This window comes from Chelon labrosus (genome assembly GCF_963514085.1).
Source record: "Chelon labrosus genome assembly, chromosome: 19".
Lineage (NCBI taxonomy): Eukaryota > Metazoa > Chordata > Actinopteri > Mugiliformes > Mugilidae > Chelon > Chelon labrosus.
The window spans coordinates 2,031,872-2,055,112 of NC_140352.1; the positions used below are offsets into that span (position 1 = coordinate 2,031,872).

General features: G+C 43.3%; 3 protein-coding genes across 6 annotated transcripts in view; all 3 read right to left on the reverse strand.

Annotated features, from left to right (window-relative positions):
* rnf213b (ring finger protein 213b) overlaps window positions 1-1,237 on the reverse strand; it is a 37,345-nt gene extending 36,108 nt beyond the window's left edge. For all 4 annotated transcript variants that reach the window (XM_084567635.1, XM_084567634.1, XM_084567633.1 and 1 more), the window contains exons 1-2: window positions 1,177-1,237; window positions 31-182 (exon numbers count right to left, since the gene is read on the reverse strand). In XM_084567635.1, coding sequence (XP_084423761.1) covers window positions 31-132 — 102 coding nt within the window. In that variant the 5' untranslated portion in view covers window positions 133-182; window positions 1,177-1,237. The remainder of the gene's footprint in view (window positions 1-30; window positions 183-1,176) is intronic.
* An 853-nt stretch (window positions 1,238-2,090) lies between these two features.
* On the reverse strand, window positions 2,091-5,279 carry LOC311504053 (uncharacterized protein). Its single transcript, XM_084567006.1, has 3 exons — window positions 5,024-5,279; window positions 3,065-3,194; window positions 2,091-2,663 (listed from the first exon to the last, which is right to left on the reverse strand). Exons 1-3 carry the CDS (start codon window positions 5,127-5,129, stop codon window positions 2,414-2,416), a joined length of 486 nt encoding a protein of 161 aa, XP_084423132.1. The 5' UTR covers window positions 5,130-5,279; the 3' UTR covers window positions 2,091-2,413.
* Window positions 5,280-6,660: 1,381 nt separating this feature from the next.
* nploc4 (NPL4 homolog, ubiquitin recognition factor) lies at window positions 6,661-22,382 on the reverse strand. The gene is made up of 17 exons (XM_084566962.1): window positions 22,216-22,382; window positions 21,399-21,479; window positions 19,615-19,724; window positions 16,772-17,026; window positions 16,637-16,685; window positions 16,463-16,557; window positions 16,251-16,374; window positions 14,894-15,073; window positions 14,704-14,790; window positions 13,828-13,899; window positions 13,610-13,736; window positions 11,076-11,236; window positions 10,913-10,984; window positions 10,726-10,818; window positions 10,394-10,510; window positions 10,116-10,218; window positions 6,661-9,231 (listed from the first exon to the last, which is right to left on the reverse strand). Exons 1-17 carry the CDS (start codon window positions 22,228-22,230, stop codon window positions 9,071-9,073), a joined length of 1,902 nt encoding a protein of 633 aa, XP_084423088.1. The 5' UTR covers window positions 22,231-22,382; the 3' UTR covers window positions 6,661-9,070.
* Between the last annotated feature and the right edge of the window lie 859 nt (window positions 22,383-23,241).

The window sequence follows — 23,241 nt, forward strand, 5'->3', positions numbered from 1 at the left end:
AAAGTTGTTCTTATAACTGCACATATCTACCATATTTTTATTCCGTGGTCTTTTGGTCGCAACATCCTCTGTGTCCTTGGCTTTCGCCTGTGATCCAGAGGAGCTGTGGAGGCCTCCTGCTCCGTCCTCCATCTGTAGGGACAACTTTCTCCGGAGAGTCCCTGGTCTCCTGCAATCTTTATCTAAACACAACAACAGTGAGATGCATTTACAGCCTCTGGGAAACTCACTATTCCAGTTAGGTCTGTTGCTTTACAGTCAGTAAGGCGGTGGGCAAATGAATGCACCGCTCAAGATAATTTAGAATTTATTTTTTAGATTCTTCCACAGATGAGGGTTGACAGGAGTCTTTGCATTTTTATTTTATTACAGAGTAAAAACAGTAAATTATTTAAAAAAATAAATAAATAATAAAATAAAAAAGGACATATTATATTATATTACACCAATGAAAAAAGAAAATATAATAATAATCATATAAATAATAATAATAATAATAATAATAATGACAATAATAATAATTGTACATAATATAATGTATATAATTTATATTAGTATAAAATATATAAAATTATTTTATTTTATTTATTTATTTTAGTAAGTGTTGCATTTCTCTTGGCAGAAAAATAAATAAATAAAAACTAAAAAGTGTTTTTGTTTTCATCCTCTGAGACCATGTCTACAGTCATAAATAACTTCATAGATTATGAACCTCTGCTGCAACTAATTTATCAAATTAAAATCTTTAAATTGCCAGAAATGAATTTAAAGTCTCCCATAAACTCCAGACTATTTACAATCATAAATATCTGAACAGGTAGAAACAGTTTAACAGCTGGAAGCAGCTCAGTTTGGAACATTTAATGGATCAATCACTTTAATAATGAGCTCGTTAATTAGTCTTTTCACTCCAAACTACCATAAAGTACCAACAATACACCTGATTCTACTGTTACCGAGACATTAAAGGAGATAAAAAGACGACAGAAACAAAAACAAGCTCATTTAAGCTAACTCTTTTAAGCTAGCTTGACTCAAATTAAAGATCATAAAACGATTAAAAGCTGAATGACCATCGTGTTATTTGCGTATGTTTTAACAATATTTACTAAATATAAACACGCATAAGATGATTTAATACTAAGTTTTATTTAGTTTCATGCTCTTTCTTCTTACCTTGGTGACTGTCTGATTCTCTCGTTCAGGATCAAATCTGTCAAACTAATGTTGATCAGGCTCCCTGCTGTAACCGCCCACTGTAAACCTCAGGGACCGTCTGATAATTAATACACTATTGAGTAAGCGGTTATCTGTCTTTAACTCCCGGTTATTATCAATAACCTAACTGTAAATTAGTGAAATATAACTAAATGTAATAATGGTCGATTCCGATGAATAAATATTCAGTGAATGTGCCGTTTTATAGGATGGTCTGTTTTTATTAAGGAAGTCATTTTGAGACGGTCCCTAAAATGAAAACGCTCAGTTTTCAGTTTCGTTTCTGTTTCATGGAATCAAACAAGAAACTTACGCTGCGTTCACGTTTAGTTTCGATAGTAGTAAAGAAGAAACTTAGAGGCTTGGTTTTACCCATTTACAAATATAAAATTAGTTAATTTCTGTGTGTGTGTGTGTTATACGATGGCAAATAGTTTGGAAATAACTTTGACTAGATTTTCCCAGAGAAGAGGGTTAAGAGGGATGTTCTTAGAAAATGATTAGTTCATCTGATCTGAAACGAAACTTAATGTTAAATGTTTTATTTGACGAAATCACAGATAAACAGCATGTCCCACATTATTATTCTTTGGTTAAGTTGGTTAGAAATAATGTTTGCTTTCCTGGGTGATTTCGTTTTAGTTTAGTCTAGTTTTATTTTATTTTTATTTGTTTTAATTTTAGCTTAATTTTAGCTTTTTTTAGTTTTATTAGTTAAGTTTAGTTTATTTCCAAAGTAAAAGCTTAAAAAAGGAAAGAAAATGTTTTATATCAAGGGGCTTTTATTTTGAAGAAACAGACCAAACCATGTCAGATACACGTTTTATTTCTGGACTACAACACAAAATAAAACAACCATTAAAGATCCAGCTGTATTTGAAGTGTGAAGGCAGATTCATCCACAGATTTTATAATTTATTGCACAAATCTCTGGACTGAACTCAGAATAATAAAAACACAGTAAAACATCTTCTACTGAGCCTCCTGGTGGTGAAGACGAGTACAGTGAATGACTACAACTCCTCAGAGCAGAGAGAAAGTCATCACTTCGGATTTAAGAAACTCTTTATTACACTCAGTGGCCACTTTATTAGGTACAGGAGTTTTTCTTGAATGTCACTGAACAGTGAGAATAACACAAAGCTTCATCTTTGATTCATGACACAAAGAGCTCCCTGCTGTATCTGGGACCTTCTCAGGTCCGCGAGGTGACAGGTCTCAGGACTTTTCGAATTATGACCCTGCTCCTCCTCCTCCCCTGAGGTTGACCCGTCGCCCCCGGGGGTTTGAGTTTGCGTCGGGACACTGTGGGTTTCCGTCCTGACTGCATTTTGTCCACGAGGGTCTCCACTAATGCAAAGTTGACGGTGAGCTTGGCCAGAAGCTCCTTCAGGCCGTTGAACTCCTTGTAGAGGTCTCTGACAGCGTCCGACAGCGGCTGGATCCTGAGGAGACGCAGAGACACTCGTTGGTTAAAGGGAGGAGAGGTCAAGTCCAAACCAGGAGAGATTTAAGGTCAAATAAGGAAGATGACAAATAAAATGTGAAGCCTCGGCTGTGATTTGAGCAGATTTACAACAATATATGATCAGGCCTCAGAAGATAACTCAACCTCAAGCATTGATTCTTTATTTTGTCGTCTACCTCCTCTTTATGTTGCTGCCCTTGAGCTGCGTCGTAACAAAGACGCTCATCACTGACTCTAGTCTCGATGTCTTTTATCGTTTTGTCTCAGTCATGGACGTATAAAGGACACGTCAGCTTCTTTCAGACGTAAATCTGCTCAAATCAAAAGTTAGATCTTAAAACGCCGGAGGCCAGAACTGTTCATGAAACTCTTCCTGACCGTCCGTAGTCGGGCAGCACGGTGTTGTGGTCATGCAGCAGCAGATCTTTGACCTGCGTCATGATGGCATACTTCCAGTTGTCTAAAACCAGCGTGAGGTTGGCACATCCTCTGGCGTTCACCTTCTCTTCTGCAGGAAAGGAAAATATAGTTATTCTATCAGTGGTGGTCTGTCAGTGGTGATGGAGTTCAATTAGTTTAAATGTCTCTGATTGGTTGATTGGTTGGAGGACTATACAGTCAATGCAGAGGTACATCCCAAAGATTCTCAATGGGGTTCAGGTCTGGACTCTGTGGTGGCCAATCCATGTGTGAACATGATGTCTCATGCTCCCTGAACCACTCTTTCACAATCTGAGCCCCATGAATCCTGGCATTGTCATCTTGGAATATGATCCATTGATGGAATAACCTGGTCATTCAGTATATTCAGGTAGTCAGCTGACCTCATTCAACATTCACATAATGTTGCTGAACCTAGACCTGAGCAACTGCAGCAACCCCAGATCATAGCACTGCCCCCACAGGCTTGTACAGTAGACACTAGGCATGATGGGTGCATCACTTCATCTGCCTCTCTTCTTACCCTGATGCCCCCATCACTCTGGAACAGGGTAAATCTGGACTCATCAGACCACATGACCTCCTTCCATTGCTCCAGAGTCCAATCTTTATGCTCCCTAGCAAATTGAAGCCTCTTTTTTCCAGTTAGCCTCACTGATTAGTGGTTTTCTTAAGGCTACTCAGCTGTTCAGTCCCAATCCCTTGAGTTCCCTTCACATTGTACGTGTGGAAATGTTCTTACTTTCACTATTAAACATAGCCCTGAGTTCTACTGTTGGTTTTCTTCCATTTGATTTCACCAAATGTTTAAGTGACCACTGATCACCATCAATCAGGATTTTTTCTGACCACATTTCTTCCTCTAAAGCCCTGTTTGCACGGGACTAGTTTTACCCGGGGACCTCCGGTAATTTGTAATAATATCAGAGGTCGTCTGTGATCTTAATCCCGTGCGAATCGACCATGTCCGTAATTTGTAAAGTAAAAATTACACCGCAAATTACCTTCAGAGGTCCTGTGATAATACTAATCCAGTGCGAATCGGCATCTCTGTGATTTTGGGGTGTGTTTTTACTTTTTCAAGACTTTAGTTTGATTCGCAGCTTTTTTCTGCCTCTCGTCATTTAAGAATTATGAAGGATGTTCTGTAAATCAAAGTCTAGACAGCGGGAGAAAGGTTGTTGGTAATTTCTTTCCAATGGGTCAATAGTCTCATCATGTTTTATTTTTAAAAATATATTTTTTTATTATCAATTAGAATTCGCAAAGTAACTAAATCTGTCAAAAAGTGTAAAATGTCCTCTGACCTGCAGTGGAAAGAAGCGGAAAGTAGCACAGACATAACTATGGATGATAAATTAGAGTAAAACACAGAGTTTGTTTATCCCGTGCGAATGTGCCATATGTAACACAGACCTAGGGGGGACGTTTCTCAATCACATGACGTCCCCAGGTAAAAGTAGTCCCTTGCGAATAGGGCTTAAGATGCTTCTCCACTATCCTTCCAGTTTTTAATAATGCCTTGGACAGTTCTTAACCCAGTTTTAGTAGTTTCTACAATCTCCTTAGATGTTTTCTCTGCTTGATGCATGCCAATGATTTGACCCTTCTCAAACAGACGACCACAGGATGTCTTTAGACATGGTTGTTGAAGAAATGAGAAGCTACTCATTGCATCAGTTGGGCTTAAATAACTTGTTGTCAGCTGAAAGATAATCACCCATGCAGTAATTATCCAATAGGAGGCTCCTACCTATTTGACTAGTTTATAATCCAGATGTTACCAGACTAGGCAACTGCATAAGAGTGAAGAAATCAATCCAGATGTGAATTAGAGGTAATTTACTGGTTGTCTAATGGACCAGTCAGTCAACACAACACCTATAAAGTCTCTACCTTCATTCTTGTCGTCCCACTCTGGTCTCTCTGGGTTGACCTTCTGTTTCTGAGCGACACTCAGCGCCACGGTCACGACGAGCAAAGCTGCAGCAGCCGTCCTCATCCTGAAGACACACACTATTCGTCTCCAAGATTATAATCGTACCAGCAGTGAGAGTCTGCCTCTTGCTTTTAATCTGGAACAGAGGGAGGGTTCTTCAGCCTCCGCTGCCTTCACACTCAGATATGAGGATTTAACTGAAACCTTGTCCTTTTACATCCTTCTGTTTTTCATCTTCCTTGACTCGGAGGGCGTGGAAACGACGAGAAAAATGAGTCGAGCTGTCGGTTTTTAATGAAGATTAAATGGCCAGGAAGGGGGGAGCGACCAGAGCTCGGGCTTCAGGGTCAAGACTGGCTTTTACATTCCTGCTCTTCATCTGTTGTCCATGTGCAGTCCCACAGAGAGAGACCACTCTGAGACCCTGTAAACTCATTACAGCAGATATTCTCTCTGCACTCATCCTGGAAACTTAAACACCAACTTATATGACAGGAACTCACCCAAAGTTACCCTGAGTCAATCTTCTAAACATGACATGACGTCCGTGTGTCTGCAAACATTCGGTCATATCAACTCCTGGCAATCTTTAGTCATTGTTCAGTGATGTGTGACTGAACATCTCAAGTTTCAGATTTCAGATTTATCATCCTGAACAGATCAGATCTCAAGGTGGACTACAGATGTTGGGGGATCCAGGTCAGGGTTTCAGTTTGTGAAAAGCTTGGTGCTTCATCCAGACCTGTGTCCACATACTTCTGACCGATAAGTTTGTTGTTCATTCATTTTGCAGCTGAGAAAGGTTTTTTATACTGTGTAATACTGTGTAAGCTAAATGCTAACATGCCTAACAGCACTTGCTAATTAGCACCAAGTACAGCTCATGCTGGTGGGAGCTAGTCATTAGTTTTGCAGGTACTGGGTCATAAACCAAAGCGCTGCATGAATTAAAACTCTGAGCTGATGGTGGCGCTAGATCTGTAAAGTGATTCATCCTGAGGAGAACATGAATAAACGCATGAATATCAGTGTCACGAGGCCAAACGTTTACCGGCCGCGCGTTGAATCAGGTTTGCTAACAGTTCATTAATTGCTACTTAAAATTCTGACTTGACGGTTGATGGTTCTAGAGAAGAATTACAATTCATCCTCAGGGGAACATGAATGAAGGCTGCAAATTTAATGTCAGTCCGATGGATAGATGTTGAGATTTTATAAACAAGCCGTCCGTGCAGTAGATGACAACCCAGGAGCTTTAACGTCATCAGGATTCTTCCTCTGGAGAGCACGATTATTCAGACAAAATTTCTTAGCACTTTAAGCTTGGTACTTGACGACACTAAATGAATCTGAACGTAGACCTGTGGGTAGCGCTAAGGACCCTTCCTAGGATCATTCATCAGAGTCATTAGGCTTCATCCTCTGGGGAGCATGGTTATTTGCACCAACGTGGTACAACAAGTTTGTTAACTCACAATACTTGATTGATAGATTTTGAGATATTACACGAGATGAGTCTAAACTTTAACGTTCAGTTGGTGCAGCAGATACTTTTAAGTAATTAGGATTTATCCTCTGGGGAAAACATTTCTCTCGTCCAAATGTATTGTTAATTCTCAATGCTTGATAACTAGGTGTTGAGATATTACCCAGACTGAGTCTTACTTTTGACCTGCTGGTGGTGCTACAGAAAAACATGTAGGGTTGTTAAAGTAATTAAGATTTATCCTCTGGGGAACATGATGAATTGCCCCAAATGTCTTGGCGCTTTCAGTTTGTTACTTGCCAACTCTTGATTGCTGGATGTTGAGATATTACACAAGAGGAGTCTAAACTTTGACCCACAGTTGGCGTAGCAGACCAGAAGCATTTAAATAATGATGTTGAGATATTACACAACATGATTCTCAAGTCTAAAGCCATTAGGATTCATCTTCTGGGGATCATGATTATCTGCGTTCATTTATTTTTCTAACTAGATAAACGCTGAATCTAAGCAGAAATGAAATCAAACACATCATCGTCACGTTTCTTTTCTCTGTTGATTTTTTTTATTGTTTTGTTTCAAATCCAGGTCAACAACAACGTTCAGGGTCCTCCGTTTAGCTCGGCGGAAAGTTAAGTCCAAAGAGCATGCTCGCTCAGCAAACGGCCCCTCGGATCAATACAAAAGAAAAAATAAAGGTCAGTGTCCGTTAGCGTTGACATCAATCACTCTCTGCAAATCCACACCAGGGGGCAACAACCAAACCCACCGCTTCCTGTTTGCTTCATTGTTTTGTTTTAAACCAGGCAAATGAATCTACAACTAAAAATATTTTCTCACTTCATCGATGGAATTAGCGTCAAGCAAACGTCTCATAAATAGCAACAAAAAAAATATAAAGGCCCGTTTCCTCCCCGTCAACTTCCAACTAGGTTTGGATCGTCGCAGCAGATTAAAAGAGAGATCTCAGATTACAGAGCACGAATATGAGGGAAATTAAGATTAAGTGGAGATTATGTGTCGAGAGATTCTGGATCCGTCGGGAAGGTTTCACGTTTACGTTAGCTTTAACTCCTCCAGAGGTGATTCTGGTCAAATACTTTCTTTAAGAAGGACACAGCTGGATTTTGTTGGAGGAGAACTCGTTGCCAGATGTTGATAACAAAAAATAATAAAATAAAAAATAATGAGCTCACAGGTTTTGGTCCCAGTGTTTTAACCTCTGCAGACTGAATGTGTTAAAGGGTCAGAAATGACTCAACTGAGCTACAGCTGGATGAGAGTTTAATGCTCCGAGACACAGAAACTAAATCTGATTCATGTCAGGCTTTTTAATCAGCAGGTAAACACACCTGGAAGGATTAAAACACCTGTGTTCTTCTAGCTGTGGCATCTGCCGTGAAAGAAAGAAAGAGATCTGAGGAGATCTACACCAGCAGAGACAAACGTATGACCTACGACCCCTCGGAGTCTTTAAAGGCTGAAAACCTGCAGGGGTCACTCCATTAGCGGAGGAACGTCGGTTAGGCTTTGGGCTCTGTGCAAGAAAACAGAAGAAGAAGAAGAACCACGGGGAGGTGAGAGTGGCGAGCACCAGTTGTTTCTAAAGCACCTCACGGCTAACGCTCTGCGAGTCAGTGATGATGAAGAGGATGAAGGTAAGCTACATATTGTGCCTGCTCGAGTTCAAACCGCCAAACGCTACAAATCCAACAAACCAGCGGGAGATGTTCAGGAATCTGTTCTAACGTCAGCGGACGCCGGCCTTCTTCCAGGGCTGGGATTTTTTTAAATTGTAATTTAATACTGAAAATATAAACTCTACCAAAAGTGGAACCCGCTCCGGAGCGTCTTCAGGTCCGAGCTCTGACCCGTGATTGTACTCTTTTAAGGGGGCGTTGTCAAAGAGACCTAGAAAAAACCTGACTGAGCAGAGTCCACGCTGAGGATTCAAAACTTTAAGGTTCACGCTACAATCTGATAATAATAAAAATAAAAAAAAGAAGAAACTTAATTAAATAACAGCATCTTTCCTCTGATGTTTTTATACACGGCAAGATTTTCCAGAAGACGTCGTGAGAGCGAGAGGGGCACTGATGTGAGAAAACATCCAGACACTTTATGAGTCTTTGCTGTTGTCCTGAGTCACAGCAGGATTTATTTTTGGGACGTGGTGGTGGGGGGTGTATTATTTCTGGGGGTTAGGGGCCAAAAAAGTGCTTTACCTAAAATCGTACCCCGCCTCTCACAGGAGCCGCCGCGTGGAAGGACGCAAAAAAACAAAATCAGTCTGGTTAACTTTATTTTAATTTGATGTAAACGAGCGCATCCCTCCGAGCGCCGCAGCACTTTGCGAGGTGCCGGGGGGGGCGGGGGCGGGAGGACAGAGGGCGGAGGAAAACAAAGAGAACATCTGAATCTGGCAGCTGGGCCCCGCCCCCTGACGCCACCGCGGTGCAGTGGCTGATCGGGGCAGGGCGTGGAGAAACAAGAGGGGGTGGAGGATGGGGAGGGAGTCTTAACTGCGGGGCAGGCTGCACATTTCACAGTGCTCCGTGCCGGGCTGGTTCATGAAGGTGCAGTGGAGGCAGGACCACATGGCTGAGGAGGAGGCGGGGGCCGAGGGGCCGCCCATGGCCCCGTAACCCAGAGAGCTGGAGGGCTGCCCCCCCACGGTACCTGGAAGGACAGGAGATGACGTCACTGAGAGGCAGGACATTTATCACCAGGGGACGTCATGTGATTTAGAAAGAACCCCCAAACAGGAAGAGCTATTATTAGCTGGGATGCTAGGAAGAGCTGCTATTAGCTGGCAGGCTATGAAGAGCTGCTATTAGCTGGGAAGCTAGGAAGAGCCGCTATTAGCTGGGAGGCTAGGAAGAGCCGCTATTAGCTGGGAGGCTAGGAAGAGCCGCTATTAGCTGTGAGGCTAGGAAGAGCCACTATTAGCTGGGAGGCTAGGAAGAGCCACTATTAGCTGGGAGGCTAGTAAGCTAGGAAGAGCCACTATTAGCTGGGAGGCTAGGAAGAGCTACTATTAGCTGGGAAGCTAGGAAGAGCTACTATTAGCTGGGAGGCTAGTAAACTAGGAAGAGCCACTATTAGCTGGGAAGCTAGGAAGAGCTACTATTAGCTGTGAGGCTAGGAAGCTAGGAAGAGCTACTATTAGCTGGGAGGCTAGTAAGCTAGGAAGAGCTACTATTAGCTGTGAGGCTATGAAGAGCCACTATTAGCTGGGAGGCTAGTAAGCTAGGAAGAGCTACTATTAGCTGGGAGGCTAGGAAGCTAGGAAGAGCTACTATTAGCTGCGAGGCTAGTAAACTAGGAAGAGCCACTATTAGCTGGGAGGCTAGGAAGAGCTACTATTAGCTGGGAGGCTAGTAAGAGCTACTATTAGCTGGGAGGCTAGGAAGCTAGGAAGAGCCACTATTAGCTGAGAGGCTAGGAGGAGCTACTATTAGCTGGGAGGTTTATGTATTTTATTTTAAATAATAAAAGAATCATTCTGACAGTGCTTAGCCCACAGAGTAAAGCAGATCAGGTGTAAACTCTAGGAGACTTACTGCACAGCTGCTCGATGGTGGCCCACTGCTCAGACTTCTTCCAGGTCTGAGCCAGGTCCTCGTTAGAAGTCTTCACCGCGTCCAGGAGCAGCCCGATGCTGTCCTGCAAACACAAACACAAGAACTCTGATTTATCCACCGACGTGAGGAAAACTCCGACCGTCACGGTGGCACGACCCGTCTCCTGGAAGGAGGAACCACTTCTAGACCAGAGAGGAATGAGCCGCCACGTTCTGACACACTTTCTTCAATACGCTTTGAAGTTGGTGTCCACTTACTCCCAGAGGCATGACTTCGTTGGTGACGAGGAAGAGGAGCAGATGGAAGTCTGACACGATGTCCAGGAATGACGTGGAGGTGCACTGGGACAGGTACGTGGCTAAACTGTGAAAATCCTGCAAAACAGAAACAAGATGTTGAGTTTCCTCAGAGCTCTGGAGGTCATCAACACGTTTATCTACAGAGACATGATTACTAAGGCTGGGGGGCGCTACGATTTACTGAATAGGCCTGGAGAGTTCACACTATTAATGTGGAATAACCAGTAATGATGCGTGGCTGATTGATGGGAGCACCTTCACATATAAACTAATAAACAGACGGTACTTACTTGCGTCTCTCCCAGGATTTCACGGTTTTCGATGGGGAAGCGTTGTGTGGAGGAAAACGTGTACTGGGGGTCCTTTGGGAACGTTGTAGTTATCTGTAGAAGAAATATTTTAAAAAGATAGTGCTTACCGGTGATGTAAAAAAACACCACAAACACATATACACACATATAACTTATAATATCTTACATCTATGATAAGGTACTCGACAGGAAGAGGCCGGGCTAGAAACGTGACATCATTTCCAAATTTGTCTTTGTCCTGTTGGATGAAGAAATAAAATCAGATTATGATCAAATCTAAAATCTGGAAGAAACAAGCGGTGGCTGTGAATCCTCAGAAACAGTCTCACCTTGTAGAAGACGTCTGGTACGTACTGCTCAGGGCAGGACTCTTTAGCGAAGCCCAGCTCTGGAGCGTCTTTGCAGGGCAGTAGGCAGTCGTCCCTCACCAGAGCCATGCACTGATTGGACACCTGGTACCCTTCAAAGTGTACCTGGTTATCTGGACCACCTGCACACAGAGACACAGACGCACTGATCCGTGGTTCTGTTTGTCTCTTTAGGTAGGGACACACTACACCGTCTCCAAAGAACTACCAGCAACTGTGATGTCTCCTGTGTCTGGACCAAAAAGATGCACTTGAACGCACCACGAAGACTGAAGTTTGGAACCAGCTGGTTCCGCTCTGGAGAAAATACATCTCCACTCCAGCAGGTGGCAGTAGAGATAATATTAGCTGGGAGGCTAGGAAGAGCTGCTGTTGGCTGGGAGGCTAGGAAGAGCCGCTATTAGCTGGGAGGCTAGGAAGAGCCGCTATTAGCTGGGAAGCTAGGAAGAGCTGCTATTAGTTGGGAGGCTAGGAAGAGCTGCTATTAGTTGGGAGGCTAGGAAGAGCTACTGTTAGCTTGGAGGCTAGGAAGAGCTGCTATTAGCTTGGAGGCTAGGAAGAGCTGCTATTAGCTTGGAGGCTAGGAAGAGCTGCTATTAGCTGGGAGGCTAGGAGGAGCTACTATTAGCTGGGAGGTTAGGAGGAGCTGCTATTAGCTGGGAGGTTAGGAGGAGCTGCTATTAGCTGGGAGGCTAGGAAGAGCTGCTATTAGTTGGGAGGCTAGGAAGAGCTACTGTTAGCTTGGAGGCTAGGGAGAGCTGCTATTAGCTTGGAGGCTAGGAAGAGCTGCTATTAGCTTGGAGGCTAGGAAGAGCTGCTATTAGCTGGGAGGCTAGGAGGAGCTACTATTAGCTGGGAGGCTAGGAAGAGCTGCTATTAGCTTGGAGGCTAGGAAGAGCTGCTATTAGCGGGGAGGCTAGGAGGAGCTACTATTAGCTTGGAGGCTAAGAAGAGCTGCTATTAGCTTGGAGGCTAGGAAGAGCTGCTATTAGCTGGGAGGCTAGGAGGCGCTACAAACTTCTCCTGAATCACGATGATCAGCTGATCCACAGTTTATCATGTTGAGAAAATAATTGTGGATTTAAACGTTCACATGAGATGAAGATGAAAAATGCAACCAGCCTTTGTCGTTTTGTTTACTTTCATAACTTCCTGTTTCTCTTCGCTAAGCTGAACGTCCAATGATCTCCCGGAGGAACCAAAAATAAAACATCTATTAGAAAAACAATCCCAGTTCATTTGAGTTGACCAACTATAAACAACAAGACTTAAACTTGATTGATCCACAAGGGGAATTGGTTGGAAAACAATATTTAACTTCCCATGAAGCCAAATCAGCTTTCTACAGTCTGTCACAAGCAAAGCCAACCTGATAACAGCGTATTTTTCAGTGTTACACATGCAGCCCATTTGCAAACGTAAAGTTTAACAGATGGTTGGCAAAAGATGCGTAGCCATGACGTGGACTTTGGCTGCCTGGGACTCATTCATAGGAACGACGGACGGCGATGAGCTCACTGCTTCAGTTTGAGCTTTCGTGGAACAACGAGGACGTCTTGATCATGTGAAGGAGGAAGGTGAAAACACTTTGGCTTCAACTCAACAGACCAGAACAGAAAGTCTGGTCTGTGTTACACTGATCCACCGGCCTCAGCTAAGAGAACCACTTATGAACTTAGAACCCAGGGTTCTTCTTACTGCTGTAGAACGAATGTGTAGCGATGAAATGAAATGGAAACGTTACATTACTCCGTCTCTACAGAATAGTAGCTCCTCCTAGCCTCCCAGGTAATAGTAGCGCCTCCTAGCCTCCCAGCTAATAGTAGCTCCTCCTAGCCTCCCAGCTAATAGTAGCTCCTCCTAGCCTCCCAGGTAATATTAGCGCCTCCTAGCCTCCCAGCTAATAGTAGCTCCTCCTAGCCTCCCAGGTAATATTAGCGCCTCCTAGCCTCCCAGGTAATATTAGCGCCTCCTAGCCTCCCAGCTAATAGTAGCTCTTCCTACCCTCCCAGCTAACAGTAGCTCTTCCTATCCTCCAAGCTAATAGTAGCTCTTCCTACCCTCCAAGCTAACAGTAGCTCTTCCTAGCCTCCAAGCTAACAGTAGCTCTTCCTAGCCTCCAAGCTAACAGTAGCTCTTCCTAGCCTCCAAGCTAATAGTAGCTCTTCCTAGCCTCCAAGCTAATAGCCTCTCTTCCTAGCCTCCAAGCTAACAGTAGCTCTTCCTAGCCTCCCAGCTAATAGTAGCTCTTCCTAGCCTCCCAGCTAATAGTAGCTCTTCCTAGCCTCCCAGCTAATAGTAGCTCTTCCTAGCCTCCAAGCTAACAGTAGCTCTTCTCTGCTTCACAGCTAATATTAGCACTTCCTAGCTAGTTTAGTTAGCTCGTGTTTTATTACTGAAAACTTAAATACCACTCGCCAATGTCCAAGAGTTTTAACCATCAAAAGGAATCACTTTCAGCTTCGTATACATAGATAAAAACATTTAAAACATACCTGTTGCGACCACCGTCACAAACTTAGATCCAAAGTGTCCGTCTCGAGAAAGTCTGCAGGGGTTTGAATATTTGTTCTGGAAGTGTCCCGCTGTGATGCACTCCTCTGCACTCAGGTAATGTGAGTCCTGACGGAGACAACGACATTTGAGACACACGGAGGGACGGGGGGCATTACTCTGACGAACACGTCAGCCCAGAGTCAGCTGTTCTCCTTACCTGGTTTCTCGTGTAGCGGACGGTCCCTATCCTCGTGTCCTCAGAGAGCAGATCGGTGAAGATCCAGCCCACCTACAAAACAAACAGGAAATGTTCAATTACTACAAAGTTCAACAATCTCCAAGTAAACAAAACTAAATATCTTCTTTAAATCCACCATTCCTTACAGGAATCCGCTCCAGATGCTATTTACATTCAGTTTATATTCCTGTCTCTTTCTAAATGTCCCTGAATGATGCTAATAATTAGCCACAGACTAATGAAGAGCCCGCTGCAGCACAATTTAGACTTCAGGATGTCTCAGGATGGTGGAAATGTAATTTTTTCCCCCAACATAGCCAGCTGTCACTACTTTAGCTCGTCTCCAAAACATTTAATCTTCTGGGTGGCTGTTAAAGACTAATTTACCTCCTTTATTAATCTGTCCTACTGAGCCACAGGGTAGTAAAGCTTCAAATCGACCATCTGATATAGATTCATACAATCCTCAAATCGTTTTTTATAAATATGCGCCACTTCCTGCATCCTCTCATCAGAGGTCTTGAGATTAGGTGATCTAAAAACATGACAGGAAGCTCCAACTCTGAGAGCACCGTCAGGACTGAAAGCTGACTGGATTTAAAAAGTCTGACGTCAGAGAAGAGATGGACCAAAGCAAAGACGCATGAAAGATGAGACGCTAGAGGAAGAAGACTGCAAATATCTCTAATCCAATCAGGAACTCTGTAGCGATACCCGACTCTAATTCAGCCGCCTCATTATGAGATACACAGCAGCTGTACAGCACATTACACGAATCTATCCTAGTTTGCCTGAAGTTCGTCAGTGTGAAAACCTGAAAGAAAGACAAGAAGCCGACGATAAAAGAAACCCAACCTTGCACAGCCCCAGTTTGGCAGCAATTTCGTCCACGGCTGCAGCTTTGGGATCCTCCACCAGTTCCAGGCTGTTCTGAGTGGCGTTCTGAAAGAAGATTATCAAACCACATTTAAAGTAGGCGAACAAAGACATGTAAATGAGCCCGAGCACAAGCAGGCGGTGGCATATTCAGAGGGGACTCTCTCACCTGTGGGGGCTCGTAGATGGCGGCCACCTCAGCTCGGATGCCCAGAGGGATGTCTGTGTGTTCGGTGTACCTGCCGTACAGGTAGCCCATCCTCTGACTGCCCGTCTTCCTCCAGAAGTCCAGGAACCGGTCGGCAGTGGTGTGGTTCTCAAACATGATGTTGTCCACGTGTCTGTATTTCTGGGAGAAGGAGAGAACAACACGTGTACTGCAGGGTTTCCCACACAATGTCAACACTACGGCGGCCCGCCGGGGTCTAATTTACTCCGTCATGGTCTCATGCCGCCGCCTCCTCCCAAACCAGACACACTGAGTTTAACCTGACAGAGACAACATGAGAGATGATCAAAACCTGGAGGAAACTACACCAGACGGAACATGAACTAAATTAGCTAATACTTTATTTAATCGTACACACATTTGTCCAGAGGAAGCCACGTCTCAACAGCTTATGTGCAGTATTCATGCACAGGCTAAATCTAATATTAGCGTCATTACAGACTGAAAAATAAACCTCAGGAAATGTTTTTAGTAGCTGGGATAAGATCATAAGAGATTTTATTAACCTGCAGGTCTGAGAGCTTCATGGATTTAAAAAAAAGTGTGGACAAAAGCAAAGAAGGAGAAGATGGAGGAGATTCCAGAAATGTCTCAAACCTGAGAAAACATTAGTTTTACTTTCAACTAAAATATATCTGAATGAATCTATACCAACTTGTGAATCAAAACTGAATTTACTCAGGAACTCTGTGTCTCGTGCAGTGAGACATGACACTTCAAAGCTTCAAATCCAGTTCCAGTTCATCGATGCTTTGCTTCTGGTGCCAGAAGTGCAGAAAATTGGGGAATTGGGATTATTTTAATCCAGTAAAATCTACGAAATTAAACAGATGCTAGAAATGAGAGAAAATCCAGCGGCTTTCGAAGCGCTCTCCCTCACCTCACCTCACCGTGGTGGTGAAAATAAACGACCTGGACTAAAGACATCAAGATAAAATGATTATGTTTTAAGTTTAACAGACTAATTAGTTAATTAATAATAATAATAATAATAATAATAATTAAATGCTTCACCAAGGGATTAATCAGCTACTTGAGGAAAAGGCCGTGAACAGAAGAAGATCTTGCTCCGTTCATACGCCACCAATACATTTATGCTCCGCTTGTTTGACTGAGAAACAAAGGGTTACCTAGGCAACCAGAGTCCAAAACATCCACTAGAGAGGTACTACAAAGAGACGGACGAGGAGGAAAAGGCCTTATGTGTGGATCCTTCATGCCAGACGTTTACTGGAGTATTTCCACATTAGTAGTTTTACTCCGATGACGTCTTCCAGGACCGGCTCAGTCGACCTACCTGTCTGTTGAGAGTGATGGCGCTGGGCTGGCACTTGGTGCAGATGCCCTCTGGCCAGGGAGGGTGGCCCTCGCAGCCCGACTTTATCTTACAGCTGATGTTCTCCAGAGCTGCAAACTTGCCCCTGCAGGAGATCAAAGCACCGTTCTGATTCTGTCACGAGGATCACCAGCAAAAAATAAAATATATAATAATTTAAATCAGCTCCTCACTTGTCAGCTCCACCGGTCAGCTTGCGAAGGTATGCGTGGAATGACATGTGCTTCACTGGTGGGTCGAGGTGATTCAGGTAGTCTTCGTCAAAAGGCTGGAAGAGAAAGAAGCCGCACGTTAAATAAACTCTGTGTGAGAATTAATAACCTGAGAAGTGTCTAAACGTCTCTTACCTCTAACGGTACACAGTGCACACATTTTCCGAGGGCACTATGGCGACATCTGGAACCAGAGAGAGAGAACAGGAGGAACAGTTAGCAACAACATCTGCATTTACTCTGCATGCGTGCAGCCGCTCTCCCTCTTACAGCTGAGGATCTTTGTTCCGGTAGATCTTTCCGTCCTGCTTGGCCAGATACTGATCGATCTCGTCCTCCTGGACCTGGGGCGCCGAGAAGGACCGAGGGATCATGGCGGACGAAAAGGACGACGAAGAAGAAGATGACGACGACGACGACGAGACGGATGGTAGCGACGAAGATGTGTGCGGGGTGGCCGTGTCCATCACCTCCCCAGAGGAGGTGGAGGATGCTGAAGGGAACAGAAACAACATGTCCCCATGCCTGCAAACAAAAGAGAGAGAACCAGATTTAAAATGGTTTGTAGAAAGAACTCACTTTATTCCCTTTTAAAGCTTTAGTCACACATTACTAATATATTCGTGAGGTCCCTGCAACAGAGACGTATTCTATAGGCTGGTCTCACTGCAGCCAAACAGTTCTAAGATGGTGACCTCTGCACTGCCTGACCTGGCAGCAGCGGGACAACACATTTCTTGAAATAGTTTTGATGTAGTGTTCTTCAAGCCTTAGCCTTAAAACTCTAAAAATATGTGAGTGCAGATGTGTTTCTGTGTGAGTGTTAATAACAGTTGTTTATAAGTTGTACTTTCTCTTTTATCTAAATAAAGACTTGATCACGAGGATCATGACGGCTGTGGACACAAAATAAAAGATGTCTCTGCACAGCATGGAGACCCATGCACAGAAAAAACAAGCTGAAAACCATCAGAAGAGAGAAATGGATGGACGCCTTAGTGGCAGCACATTTTATCACGTCTCATGTTTTATTTTTAAATAGACATTTTATTATTACTCTGAATCTGAATGTTCGTATCCTCAGTAAAACCCAGAGGCTGATCATCCCGTGTGAAACACTGAGGGTAGTTTCTAAATCACACAGCGTCCCTGAGCGCCAATATTCCCGTGCGACTAGTTCTTAACTCACACAAACTAATTAAAGGTTTTTCCTGATAAATGGGAATGAACTTTATTGTCACTATAACAAGTACAGCGAAACTACAGCACTCAACCCGTCCGTACATATACAGACAATACATACAGTAAGACAGACATACAGGATGAGTGTGAGGTAGGGCTGAACGATTAATTGCATTTGCGTTTATATCGCGATATGATGAAACGCGATTTTCTAATCGGAACTTGCGCGATGACAAGGTGGTCACGTGACGCGAGCGACGCGGACGAAAAGCTTCTGACCTGGACGATGTCTCTGAGCGGCGCGTGCACTCGCTACGGTCAGCTGGTTTACCTGTAATTTGCTGCTGCTAGTTTTTTGCAACATGTTTGAATATTTGTCCGACTCTGAGGTTGTGGACGAACCGTAGCAGCAGCAGATTACTGGTAAACAAGCCGACCGTAGCGGGTGCACGCGCCGCTCAGAGGTTAGAAGACATCATCCGGAGTCTGTAGGTCAATCTACGGGGAATAGCACTAGCATATCATAACAAAGTATTGGTGGAATGAACAAGTTTCTCTGCAGATCATGTTATTTAGAAGCTACGTTTCGATGCCCTGACCACTCCCGCTATGGATATACGCTGATCTAATTATCTCCTGAACAAGTGCAAATGAAACAAAAGTGATATTGGTGAATAAATGATGGTATTTTATGCTAGAAATCAGGTCCAGGTTGTAAAAAACAGTAGTTTCCCTTTAAATGCACATGTAGATGTTTCTGTAATGAGCAGTTAAATAAAAATGTAATTTATTTCAAGTCATACATCTTTTAATTTAATTCTAACAAATAGGCCCAGCCTATGGGAAAGAACATTTTACACTAAATGTATCTAATATTGTGTTGTTCATATTTAAATCATTCATTATGTTTTGTTGGGGAAAAAAAAGAGGATAAAATAAACAATAAAAAAATCGCAATTAGACTATTTTCCCAAATCGTTCAGCCCTAGTGTGAGGTAATAGTGGGGGGAGGAAGAGGGGAGAAAAACGAGAGGAGAGGGGAGCAGCTCCCAGACTACAGTCCTCTTGGGGAGTACAGTACAGCGTGGGACCGGGGAGAAACCCCTCAGTTTCACTCATCACTTTCTGTAATTGACACGGTATTTAAACATCGATCAGATCTGTTCACGTGGGATTAGTTTTACTGGAGGACGCCATGTGATTTAGAAATTACTTCCATCTGTGTTTCATGTTTCTCACTGGATAAATAAACTCCTGCCTTTACTCTGATTTACTGACTGGTTACGACATCTCTCCTGCTTTCACTCCACTGCATGTCAGAGTTAATCTTATATCTCCACACTGTTTGACAGCTTTAGTTACTCAGCAGATTAATAATATCTCACACATCTCATCATCCTTCATCTGTTTACTTCTTTCTGATGGTTTGGGGCTTTTTCTTGTGAATGCTACGCTGCGACATCTTGGCTTTGCACCGTAACATCTGTCCAAACTTTGATTCATAACACAGCCTTTAAAACTCTTGGGTGAAGACATGGGAGAGTCACACAGGATTAAGATCACAGACGACCTCTGACGTTATTACACATCACTGGAGGTCCCCAGGTAAAACTAGTCCTGTGAGAAAAGGGTTAAAGACACTTTTATCTAATAAGAGTTGACAGCAACGGTTGTAAAAACGGTTCTGATGAGCTACGACAGCCACACATGATGTCAGGTATTTCTAAGTTATGTGTCGTTTGGTTTTAGTTTCCTATTCCCACTTTGCTTTCCATCCTTCTGTGTGTAACTTATTGTTGTTTTATTTTATTTTATTTATAGTCTGAGGTATTTTTTGCAGGTTTTCCTTCATAAAACACTCTGTAACATCATTCTGGACGGAGCTAAATGAACATATATGTTCACCGACACTGAATCTGTGTCTTACTCACTTGATCTTCAGCATGCTCAGGGCTTTGTTCTGGGAAACAACCTCTCCAGTCTTGTCGCGGTTCACGTACACGGAGAACCCGTTGGAGTTGAACCCAAACTCTTTGCCCACCTGCAGGAGACAAACAGCAGCACAAAGACTGTGTCACATTGTCGAACGGTGTCGACTTCAAAAGGCGTTGGGCGTTAAATTAGTCTGGCCGTTTGTTCTTCCTAGGAATCTCAACCTGGAAGTGGTTCACGTCACATGTGGTCCTGTGAAAGCTCTCCTCCCTCCCAACTACGCCAGTCACTCAAAGCAGATTAGCAAAGAGCCTCTTGGCACGAGAGAAACTCGGCTTGTGGGAACACACTTCTTATGATGTGGCCGGGCCAAGTGATTAAGAGCAGCCTGAGCAGCCGACAGTAGCATCACAGCACGTATGTGGCGGAGACGCTGCCTGATTCTGGTGCTTTTACTGGATTTCATCAGTTCGGATTAACTCCATTCAACGACCATTAGCTGATGTTTGATTAATTAATGCTCACGTTGGAACAGGAGGATTTTAAAACCGTTACTGACGCTGGGAAACCATCACCTCTGTGGGTTTGTTATTACTTCATGCTTGTTTTATTCCCTCAGGTCACGTGAACCAACACTGAGACGTCTCCGAAGGCTGACGGAGAGATTTGCCGTCCCAGACACAACATCACCTTCAGCTTCTTTTATTCGGTCTCAGCTGCAGAAATATAACCCGCGGGGCTCCTCCTGCCCCTCTGCCCCTCTCGCCTCCCCCCCCCCCCGTGGTTTTCGGTTCCACCCATCGCTGGCTCCTTCTCCTCCTCCTTCCATTGATCTGCAGGCTACACCATCCTTCCTCAACACAGGCACATCCATTTTTGATGAGGTGCTGCTGCGGCAACGCTCCGCTGTTACCAGCCCTCTGCTTCTATTTTAGGTGTTTCACGGCCATCACTTTAAATGCCTCTGTCATTATTTTAAGAGCTTGCGTATGAATAGGTCAGATGAAACAGGGGGGCGTCACTGGATTAAAATATGTGACCGCAACTAATCATGACTTCCAGAGTTAACATGCGATTAATCTGACAATGATTTTATCTGCTCTAAATGAGACTTAAAGGCTTTTACTACTCTTATTAACAAATCAAAACAATGACCGTCCTGACTATTGCTGTGCGTGCGTCTCTGCTCGAGTTCACGTCACCAGTGGAAGCAGATAATTTAGTTTTGTCAGGAGAAGCATCTGGCAGAGCTCTGAAGCTGATCTTATCGTTTATTTATCAACCTGCTTCGTTGTTCGTCTTCTTCAGGCAGTTTTGATGCCACATGTTACTGACCTCCCTGCCTGATAGAACTATTTACCTAGACCGCACTTTAGATTCTGCTTGCTTTCCACAGACGTCACTTAGGTGTTTGCTCACTTCCTGATTACCCAAACTGAGGAAGTGCACCAGGGTCATAACAACAGAGCAACAGTGTGTTAATTGCACATTAAAACTGCATCAATCTGGGCACGCTATTTGAAAAAATAAAAAATTTTGGTATAAAGGTATGTGTGTTCAATCTCTGTGTTGCACCAGTCTGCTCTGGTTCTTCCTACATTATAATAAATGAGAAGGCATGAGCAAAAACCCACGGAACAGAAACAAGTACCACGTCTGCACCGCTGCAGATACACAACACGCATTTAACCTGCGAGAACATCGAGTGTCGTGCGTGAACAGTGATCAGAAGAGGCCGTTCCACCCCCCGACACAGCCGTGTGTGCATTTCAGAACACGATACCTTTTTCAGGAAAGCAGCAGCAGTCTCCCTCTTGGTGGCAGGGATTTTCTTCATCCCGTCTGGGGACTGTACCCTGATGATCTGAACAACACAAACAAACACATACATGAAGCTTCACTGAGCTACCTGGGTCAGGTTAACCCCCCGAAAACAGGTAGACCTAAACAAAGCCAACATGAACCAGGTAGAACATTTCAGAATCACTTCCCACCGCCTGTCAGTCAAAACAAGGACGCTACTCCCCCCCTTTCCTCCCCCCCTTTCCTCCCCCCTGTTCACAGTGGTGTCAGTGTCAGGACATTAACACAACGATGACAGTGCAGAAAAGTAACGTTAGCCTCTGAGCTTCTACTTTACGTGAAGCCGCTTTAACGCTGCAGCACGAAGCTGCTCTAGAAACTGAACCATTGAGCCTTTAATCACATTCACAGTCAACAAAATACCACTTTTCTTCCTGAATAAACAACATGCTAGCTTCCACTGCGTTCACCGGGCATATCCGTGCTAATGCTAGGCTAACGAGTGGGACATGCTAAAGAATATTCCTGACATTTATATTCCTGAATTTGAGCTCTTCTGTTAGTCAACAATCATGATTATTTTCGGATGCCGTCAGCTAGCCGCGGAGCTAATGCTAGCTCCCGGTTAGCAACACAGGCCCCGCTCACTCTTCGCGAATGAGAGCTAGCTAACGTTAGCTAACTTACTAAGCTAATTCTGCTGCCTCATCACTCCGGACTTGGGCTAAGCAGCTAGCTAAGGTTAGCCGCGTCGACCCCCCCTCACTAGCATCACTACGACCTGCCGTTGTACTCACAATAGTATCCGCCATGTTGTTCGGTGTGAGCGCTCCTGGTAGATATCGTTGTGTTGGCAGACAAACACACTGAATACAAAAATCACGCAGCGTTACTGTTTGACTGTCAGCGAAACTCCATCCCACAACTCAAACACCGGGTGTTGCAGACATTAGTGTCCGACTGGTTTCCCCCACCGGTCCCACGCCGGAGCGACCGCGACCAGAAACAAGAACGATAAGACGGAGAGGTTCCGCTTTTATCGCAGCGACGCCTCTGCAGAGACGTCTCGTCGTTTCCAGTCCGTCGTTTTGATTTTCAGAAACATGTGTTAATGTGGAAAAATCCGCCCTGACAAAGACAATATAGACACCAGTTATAGTTGGTAAAGAATATCCTATAGATTAAAATATTTATAAATATCCAAAATATACCATAATCTGGATGACCGAGAACCTTCTCAGCAGAAAAACACTGCATATGCCTGTATATGTCTGTGAATTAAATAAATAAATTAGTAAATTAAAATACTAAATAAATACAAGAATAAATGTGGCTGTGAAATAAAAGCTAAAATAAATACATACAATAAATAAATCGGAATATAGATATATAAGTGAGTCACTATATTAAATACCTAAATAGATGTGTCTCTGGAATAGATAGATAGATAGATAGATAGATAGATAGATAGATAGATAAAATAAAACTGAAAGATAAAGGATAAGAGCAGATATATACAAGGTAGATAGATAGATATATACCAAATAATAGAATAAAATAACAATAAAATCTAATTTGAAATAAATAAATATGATAAACATTTAAATAAATCTGAATATGTTGTTAATATATAAGTGAGTCACCATGCCAAATAATTGAATAAATATAAAAAATAAAATAAAACATGAATATTTAAATATATCTAAACAGAGATATATAAATGAGTTACTAAATGAATAAATAAATATACCTGTATGTAAATAAGAGGCTGGTTAGACCCATTGACTGTACACTACAGTCCAGTAGGTGGCGGTAATGCACCT

Coding starts and splice junctions, on each gene's coding strand:
- nploc4 (XM_084566962.1), bottom strand. Junction 15,074..16,250: donor CCATCACTCTCAACAGACAG/GTAGGTCGACTG, acceptor TCCTTCTCCCAG/AAATACAGACACGTGGACAA. Junction 10,511..10,725: donor AAATCCTGGGAGAGACGCAA/GTAAGTACCGTC, acceptor TCTGTTTTGCAG/GATTTTCACAGTTTAGCCAC.
- LOC311504053 (XM_084567006.1), bottom strand. CDS start 5,129: ATGAGGACGGCTGCTGCAGCTTTGCTCGTCGTGACCGTGGCGCTGAGT. Junction 3,195..5,023: donor GTGGGACGACAAGAATGAAG/GTAGAGACTTTA, acceptor CCTTTCCTGCAG/AAGAGAAGGTGAACGCCAGA. Junction 2,664..3,064: donor GTGCTGCCCGACTACGGACG/GTCAGGAAGAGT, acceptor GCGTCTCCTCAG/GATCCAGCCGCTGTCGGACG.